This window comes from Phymastichus coffea, unplaced genomic scaffold (assembly GCF_024137745.1).
Source record: "Phymastichus coffea isolate CEN01 unplaced genomic scaffold, Cenicafe_Pcof_1.1 PCOF00017, whole genome shotgun sequence".
NCBI lineage: Eukaryota > Metazoa > Arthropoda > Insecta > Hymenoptera > Eulophidae > Phymastichus > Phymastichus coffea.
Genome location: NW_026706828.1, coordinates 1,738,214 through 1,747,737, shown reverse-complemented (window position 1 = coordinate 1,747,737; position 9,524 = coordinate 1,738,214). Strand labels below are relative to the sequence as shown.

At 33.0% G+C, this 9,524-nt stretch overlaps 1 protein-coding gene across 6 annotated transcripts in view; it reads left to right on the top strand.

Annotated features, from left to right (window-relative positions):
• Positions 1-6,722: 6,722 nt before the first annotated feature.
• The window catches only part of LOC131675186 (histone-lysine N-methyltransferase SUV39H2-like), a 64,993-nt gene continuing 62,191 nt past the window's right edge, over positions 6,723-9,524 (top strand). The window contains exons 1-4 of one of the 6 annotated variants that reach the window (XM_058954083.1): positions 7,165-7,363; positions 7,819-7,876; positions 9,018-9,182; positions 9,264-9,441. Coding sequence is in view for 4 of the 6 variants with exons in the window: in XM_058954081.1 (XP_058810064.1) it covers positions 7,852-7,876 (25 nt within the window). In the remaining 2 variants the exon portion in view is untranslated. Of the gene's footprint in view, positions 6,746-6,862; positions 6,920-7,164; positions 7,392-7,818; positions 7,877-9,017; positions 9,183-9,263; positions 9,442-9,524 lie in introns of those variants that run through there. The other 5 variants (XM_058954082.1, XM_058954081.1, XM_058954079.1 and 2 more) reach the window with 5 other exon arrangements.

Here is a 9,524-nt window from a genome sequence, read left to right as displayed (position 1 = left end):
AGAAATTTCATTGAATCCTATTGAAAACCATTACTTTAATAGTATATTTTTCTATTGATAATGATTAATCTCGATTAGGAATCAATAGTAATCTATATTATTGGAACCAATAGTATTTAATATCTTGACATTTCTTGTTGGATGAGGAATCATATTCAATGGTCATTTGGAGTGTTCAGATCGAAGATTGAAAACCATTCAGAAATTCTTCAATGGTTTTCAATGGAACTTTTATAGCAGGGAAGGTCAATCCTGATACGATAATTTGCTGAATCTAACAATAACTGTTCAAACAGCTTCGGAAAAAAATAAAGACACATTTGCGGCTTTTTTCGATGTAAAGGGAGCATTCGATAACGTAACCATTAATATACTACTAAGCAAATTACCCAAAATTGGTTATCCGTCCGTATTGGTTAGATTTATAAGCTTCATCATATTCGATAGATTTGTATACACTGATATAAAAACTGGCCCGACAACAACACAAAATGGAGTCCTGTAAGGCGGTGTACTCAGCCCCTTACTTATCTAATCTACTTTCTGAAATCACCAAAAGCTTGTCAAATCGAATAATTATTTCCCAATTCGCAGATGATATAGCTTTGTACTGAACTAACAAAAAAATCTTTATATTGCTTCGAAGAAAACCATTTTTATCCTTTTTAGTCATAAAAATATTCTTCCTGGAGGAACCGAGATTAAAATTGACGACATGACAATATGGTCAAGCGAATCCTCCACATTTCTTGGTATAATTTTCGATTACAAGCTAACCTTTACACAGAAAATAAATAAAGTTTTAACGAAATATACTAGAGCAACTAATATCATTAAGTATTTACAAGGGATCTGGTGGGGAGCAGATCCCTCTATTCTGTTTACTTTTTTTAAAAACTATGTGAGATCGATAGTAGAATATGGAGGCTTTATGTACTATCCGCTAATATATATTAATATTATTTTAATATAATATCAATAAATTATTAATATATTATCTGCTATAGGCTTTATATACTACTTGTAAAGTTTTACAAAATAAAATCAAATCGATTCAATACAGTGCTATAAGACTAGTACTCGGATTAAGAAAATCGACTCCTAAGAAGATTCTTATAGCTGAATCCAAATTACCGCTATTAATTGATAGGATACAATTTTTGTGTTCAAACTCCTTACAAAAGTTCTGTCAAATCCCGAATTATCTGTTAACAAAACTATTAAAAAATATTTCAATATGCTCAAAGCAACTAAAGTGAAATGTAAAAGGAAAAGACTATACGAGACATGCATCGACACTACATATAATCTAGCTAATTTGACTGTACAATTGAATAAGTATAACATGTATAAATACGATTATGGCGTTCTCAACATTTCTATTCCATCCTAAAAAATAACTGAGGTAGAAAAGTTCAGACTTAAATATTAGTTTATGCGAAAATTTAGCCATCCTTAGCTCTGCCATTTACTATATAGACGGAAGTAAAAATTCATCTTTGACATCGGTAGGCGGAGCATCTGTTAATCTTTAAACGAACACTGTTATGAAAAGAAGTCTAAATTATAAAAGCTTAGTTTTTACAGCCGAATGTATAGCTATAAAGGATGCCATAGACCTAACACTCGAAAATACCAGTGTCTGCAACGTCGTTTTCTCCGACTGTTTAAGTGTACTAGAAACCCTGAAAAATCCGCTTACGAATATAAAATTTAATTTCTATTTATATGAAATTAAACAAAAATACACCGAGTTCATGCAACAAAAAGAGTGAAATAGGAAATAGTCTTTTTTATTGGATTCCTTCATACATAGCAATCAGGGGAAATAACGTCGCAGACTCACATGCTAAATCCGCGACTACTATTGATCCTAAAATAAAATCTTGTTCACAGATCTTAAAGAATTCTTCAAAACCAATATGGTCTCAAACTTTAAAACAACAATCTTAAACTCAAACCCAAAGAAAGGAAAAAAATACTTTGATCATTTTTACAATGACTGTATGAAACCGTGGTTTTATAAAATATTTTATGAAAGCTGTCTCGAGATATTATTGTAACAATAAATTGACTAAGAGCAGACCTTTATAACTTAAACACTTCTTTAGCCAGAATGTTTCTAATTGATGACCCTACTTGTCCCTGCTCTCATAAAGCTCTCAAGACATCGAACATGTATTATGGTACTGTCCATTATACTCAGATCAAAGAGAAATTCTAAACAATCAGCTTTCCAAGATAAATCCAAGACGCTAATATGGTACAATTACTTTATTCAAAAATACTAACAATGTGGCTTGTAACTACATCGTTAACATCTTTGAAAACTGTAATCTACTTATACAGTAAATAAGAAAAGAATTTATTTTAAGAAAAAGAATATGAACAAAACATCATTGTTATATTCTATAAATATAATTCTATGTATAGCGAATAAGTCTCTATCAAGATTTAAAAGTTTAATTAAGGAAAATACCTCACAATTAATTTTAATGCATGCTTGCGTCTCTATTTTTCTTTTCAGTGGAAATTAGCAGAGATTGTTATAATACCTAAACCCGGTAAAGAACCGGAACTGGTAACGTTGCGCAGGCTTTTGACAAGGTTTAGCATAAAGGGCTACTGCACACGTTTAAGAGATTTTTTCCTCAGCTCCACTACGAATTGTTACAGTCTTATCTACACAATAGAACCTATCAAGTTAAAATAAATAAAAACGTATCAAAACGTCAGCTAATAAAAGCAGGAGTACCACAGGGCAATGTTCTAGATTCAACACTTGTAATGCGGTGCATTACAAGGCTTTACCTGAAAGTGTTGCACTATTTGCAACACCTCAAAGGAGCCATCTCCGTCCCTTGCCGCTCCGTGACCAACTGAATAATTATACCCGACTCGCGCCCTAACTGATAAAGTGTTTTATTTCTATTTTCGCCCATCAACGCCCGAGAAAATGACGCAACAAGTCGAAGAACGCGATCCGACAGATGGACGAAAAACGGAGTGGATGACGGGAAAAAGACAGAGCGCACGCACCTACACACTCCCGACCACGTGTTGCCGGCTGGAGGAAAAACACGGAAAACTTGACTAGGAAATGCAACGGAAATGCATGTTAGCGATACATGCGGACCCGTTACACTCCCAGACACTAACACGAACACTTTGAAGAAGCTGATACTTTTGGGGCGACCAGAAAATCGTCGATGAAGCGGCAGCCGGCAATCAGCTGTGTCAGACTGCTGCGGACCATCGGCGACATCCTGAGCGGCACACACACACACACAATGCTGTTGACCACTGATAACACCCGCAGACACACACACATAACACCCGGATACACACGTACACCACACGACCGAGGGAGAACGCTCCAGGAGCCGCTTCGGAGACCGGCAGCAGAGCACGAGGTTAACACGCGGGAGTGAGGGCGGCCATTTTGAAGAGCGATATAGACTAAGCGGGAGCGAGCGAGATAGACTATATGAAAGCGAGCGAACTAGAATAAATACCATACTAATTCGTACGCAAACACGCTGATGAGGGCACTACGAGGATAAAACCGACATACAACTATTGTATCATTGTAAAATATCTAGCGATGCGATTTAGAATATGAAACATATTAATATAAAAATTAGAAAATACTTGTATGCGGCCTCTATAATCCTTTAAGCGTATTAATAAGCGACAAACAATCTGACAAATTAAATTGAAAATTGATTGATTAAATTTGAATCTCTGACGAAAAGTCTCGATTACATCACGACCAATAAGCGAATTAGAATAAAATTTGATTTCCGTCCATAACGAAAAATAAATAGGAATAGGGGTAGATTTTTCTCATCAATTAATGCTGGCTGACTTAGTACGGGGAGGGGGGGGGGGGTGAGAGAGGATAAATAGCGACGAAGTAGGAGATAAAATGAAGGCGCTGTTACTTTTCTAATTTGCATATTGACCAATGACGAAATATTCGGAGGGCGCTACCGATATCTGAATTAACATATCGGCCAATAAATGAATTTCTTCTCGGAAAGAGGAGAAGAAAAAGAATCTTTGACCGCGGAGAGCCGTTTCTCGTCTATTTTACTGCTAATCGCTACCGCTGTAGGAAGCAATTCCCGGATTCGCTGAGTCCGTAGAAGGACTTTAAGTTTTGCCGAGTGAGTCTTCAGCCGTAATCTGTAAGTAGGCAAAGTGCCACTCACTAGTGATAATTGCGAAGTGCGGTACGTGATTTCTCGTGCGAATAATCCCGTCGTGACGCGTGGATCCGTCGACGCCGGGAATACAGTGCTCCGATCGAGTCGCGTTGACCACCCGCCATTTCTCGAGCTAGCGTGAGTGTAAGAATCGAGGGGGATTTAGATATCTAGATGTAGTTCGAATTGCTGTTACAAATTGAAGATCGAGCGTATTTGTTCGTCGCAGATTTGATTCGCTGAGACGTGTGGATTCGTTTCCGCTATACATTAAATCGCGTCAAGACGCGCTGATCATCCGCCATTCCGACCACATCTGTACCTTAGTCACCGAATAAAGGAAAGTAAAGCGTAACCAATTTTTATTATTTACGTCTCGTTGACCCTTCCTTCCCTGCATGCTGATTTTGTTTTCAGCCGCAGACGGTAGGTAGCGAGAATTCTTTTGTTTGCATTACTGGTTCCGAGCATTAGGTGACCTACGCGCTAAATCGAACGAATCTCCAACCCGAGACGAGTTGTATCCTAAGCTGCCGGTACTTCCAGGACGCGAGAGGACGGAGAAGATCGACGATTGGTTGGTACCATCGGCCTGAAGAAGAGGAAATCGCCGTGAAGTTGTCAACTTGCCCACTTTGCGTAGTCGCACAGTGCGTAAATAGACCTACGTTGCAATTTTCCGACCCTATCCCCGACGATCACAGTAAATTGGGAATGGCGGTCTGGCGCTCTTATTATTAGTCGGGGGAAAACGGTCCAATCAGGCCTTATGGCGGAAGTACTTCGAGTGCGTGACTGAAACCCGTTGAAATTCTCTGCCACACACTATATCTGTTATGTACGTACCTCAGACCTACCAAGGTCTATTAATATCTTAACAGCAACATATGCAGATAACACAGTTATTACAACAGTATACCCAGAGACAATAATAGTAACCAAAACATTACAAAACTACGTAAAAAATCACCTTCAAAATTGGTTTGACTTCTGACGAATCATAGTAAACGAAAGCAAATTGATACATACGACATTCACACTTTAAAAAGATACCTGTCCTCCTATTAGATTAAATGAGAAATATATTCCATAAAGCAATCAAGTAAAATATCTAGGTATTCACCTAGACCAAAGGCTTACATAGAAAGAACATATATTTGCTAAACATAAACAGTTGGGTTTAAAATAGAGGAAAATGTACTGGCTCTTCGGAACAAAATCGGAGCTGTTAATTGAAAACAAACTGCTGCTACATAAAGCTGTTCTTAAACCAGTCTGAACATATGGTATTCAACCATAAGGTGTTGCTTTTTACTTGAATATCGAAATCCTACGCAATATAGTACGAGCACCATGGTTCGTACCTAATGAAAATATCTGAAATGATTTACAGATACCTAAAGTTAAAGAAAAAATTTAAAAATTTTACGCAAAATATAATTTTGGACTTCAAAACCACCGAGATAAACTTATCAACAAACTTCTCAAGACAGCCATCGCTAACACCAAGCACATAAGCAAATAAATTAACATAATTATTTTAATCATATTGTAAAACAAACATAGTATTCTTATTAGAGTATATTGCTGTCTATTATGTGGGTGTGTGTGTGTGCGTTCGTGTGTGTGTGCGGGAGTGTGGATGTCTAATAGCAGTAACATTTGCTTATTGTCTCTATACGTGAGACAGATTGTAAATAAATTTAAAGTAATAATAATAAAAAAAAATTCGTTCCTTATGCTTTGTCAATCTTCTTTTCTGTCTTAATCTTACTGTAGTCTTTAAATCATATGAAGTACGGTACTAAGAGTGACCGGCGCCGGTCCAAGCCGTGCCAAAGCCGCTCGTTTTTTCTCAGTCGATAAAGGTGTGACATCTAGAGGGGCGAAGCGGAACTACATTGTAATATCTTTGAACTAGGTCAAATGTGTATAATCTAAATCTAATTTCACGGTAAGTTCGTTTGATTATTCTATTATGCCTAATTTATACTCCTTCCCCCCCCCCCCCCATATGTCAGCCCAGAAAATTGCTCAACATTAAGAAATAAAAATTTATCAAAGGAAAAAATTATCTCAGTCGGAAAATTTTTTAACTAACTTTATAAAATTATAGCTTCGTTAATCATAATATTTCTCAAATTTATACATTTAAAAAAATTGCTAATTATTCACATTAATTTGCCATGAAACGGTATACATAGTGACTAAACTATTTTTTACAAATAATTGAAATAACATAAACAATATTTAATTACAATGACAAAGCAGTTCTGCGCATACGCATCGGTCATTTGTAATTTACAGATAATAAACATTATACATTTGGTATTGAAAAGAGTGATTGGCAATCAATAGTAATGCATTGCGATATTGTTGTTAATTGTTTTTGATCAAGACAGTTAATAGCTAATAATTATGTAGTATTTACATCATGAGCAGGAATTTCGCAAGATAAGTTGTTAGTCAAAGTAGCAAAATCTGTAACTACTAATTGTCTTGATAAATAATAATCAACAACAATATCTCAATACATTGTTGGTATTACCATTCACTGTTTTCAATGTTATATGTGTAATGTATACTAATTACAAATTACAAATGGTCGACGCGCATATGTAAAGCTGCTTTATCGTTGTAATTGAATATTAACAATATTATTTTAATTTTTTTGAAAAAAATATTTTAGCTTTTATATATAACGTTCCGAGGTAAATTAATATCAATAATGAGTAATTTTATGAGATATTTAGATTTGAGAAATATTTTTGATGAAAGTATTATTTCTTAAAATTAATTTAAATCTTCTCTACTTTTAAAATTTTTTCTTTTGATATGCAAATATGACAAATTATTTGGAATATATAGACTATCATAGCAAATTTAATAAATATCATCGTAATAAATAAAATTTTTAATGTTCGCCATTTTCATGGACTGATCTGGCGCGGGGGTCTCTATTTTATTTTGTCAAAATAATAAAAGTTACTTAGAAACAAACAATATTTTCAGTTTATTTGACCATTCAACCAGTGAGCAAACTATCAGATCGATTACTTGAATTATTCAACATATTTTCAAACATTAATTTTGAAATCATTGATCTTATCAACTTAATCAATTTCTAAACGACTGATAAGAAAAATAACTGTTAAGTAGGTAAACCTTATTAATGTTTTTAAGGTAATAATCTGGCTCGCTATTTATATTCATACATCTGAACATATTAATATAGTGCGAAATTGTTAATATATTCTTTGAAAATATTCGGTATTCGGTTTTATCTTATAAAAATAAAATGTGAATTTTAATGACATGTCATTACACATTATCAATAACATCTCAAGTTTTTTTATTGGAACTTATTAGTTTCTCTGGCCTAAAGTCTGTGATAAAATATAATCTTTAATAGATATCTCTTCTTGGTTGATAAATTAAGTTTTTCAAATAAGAAGTTTAATTGAAGTTTTCAATTATATTTTTTCTTACAAATTATCTACTAATTTATTAAAAACAGCATGAATTGTTACAATTTTGAAATTGTTACATAAAATGATATTATAGATGTAGATTTACAATTAACAATAATAAAATATATAAAATCTTTCAGCTAAACCTAAAATATAGGACTGACTATATTAAAATGGTGGAAAACATTGGTTTAACTGGTAAGTTAATTATTTGTTATTAAAAAGTATAAGTAGTATTTTATTTTTATACCAATAAAAAATTAGTTAAAAAATAATAGATAATAACACATATCGGATCTGTTGATGTGTGCATTAATATTTTATGATTTCTTTCATAACTAAATATATTGTTGCTTTTTATTACAAAAAGATAATTTGTTGGTCATTGATTTAATATTTAAGCAACCTTTATCATCAATTATTTCTTAATTTTATTATTTATAACTTCATGGTAATCATAGTGTTTCTTATTTAATGAAGTGAGATTATAGATTATAGACAATAACAAAAAACTTTGATTATATCAATAGCTCTACGTTTATTTATTATTATTTGTTTTATATATTATTTGTATAATATATTAAAAAATTTATTTGATTGGAATAATTGATAAAAAAATTTTTTTTTAGAATTGAAAGATATTGTAGGTTTACTGTCAAAATGAATTAGGATTAGAAATTCAACAAATAATAGTTTTAATACTCTTTATTGACAGATTATCTTTTGATAACTTTTATAAATGTTGTATGTGAACCAAAAATTATAGATCTTAGCATGCCTGGATTTTATTCTTAAGTAATGGTTGTTTTCATTTTTACATAAAATTCTCTGTCTCTTTATTTAAACTTTTTTTTAATTGTACTCTATAGTTTCCATTTTTTAATTTTGTGACTTCTTCCATTTTATTTTCAACTTTTTTATTCAGTCTTTCTTTCATGTATATCTTTACTTTCCAATTTTGATACTAAAATGTTGTATTAGCTCATTAGCTAATAAGCTTGTTAATACTTGTATAAATATCTATTTGCTATTTTTCATGTATTCTTTATTTTTCATTATTAGTATAGAAGTATATATTAAAACTTCATGACAAGAGATTGATTATGCAGGTCTACCAAAAAAATGTAGTTTAAATTTTCATTTCAATTTTCATTTTACAATGAAAATAAAAGACTGAATCAATTAAACATGCTCAGTTGAAACAGATTAACCAATGTTTAGTTGTCTAAACAAGAAACTAAATAAGAAAGTATGTCAATTCTACAGGACATTTTCTGTTCACCAACTCTAACATCAAATAAGCTATTTATTGAAGTTGAATCAAGTTTATCCTTTCAAGGTTACATTTTGGACAAATTTTGCAATGGTTATATTGGGACAAATTATCCCAGTGACTTTTAATTGCTCGCTGGTGAAATATAATCAAGGCTTCGCCTCTGTTGTCGCAGAGCTTCGGTGATCAATTCTCACATGCTATGGAATTGCCAATACTTTCCTGGCCTAGGTACGTCATCTATTATTTATCCACCGAAGCCAAAATTAGCATGTTACCAACTGAGCCGTGACTAGGAAATACTACTTTCAGGCCACTGGATAAAAAATAGTGTATGCACCATGGATAGGAAATTAGCAAGTCCATAGCACGTATTTGACAACCTCGCCTTTGCCTCAATTGTCAATCCTCGCGTGCAATGGAATATTGAAAGAATGATTTCGCACCATTTCTTACCACTGTATAATCACTCTCTTCAAATCTCGATATGGTAAGTTAAATAGCTTACGAGCTATGGTCTCATAAACAAATTAACTAATTGTTAGTTTGGATGATCTGGAACATTATCGTTTA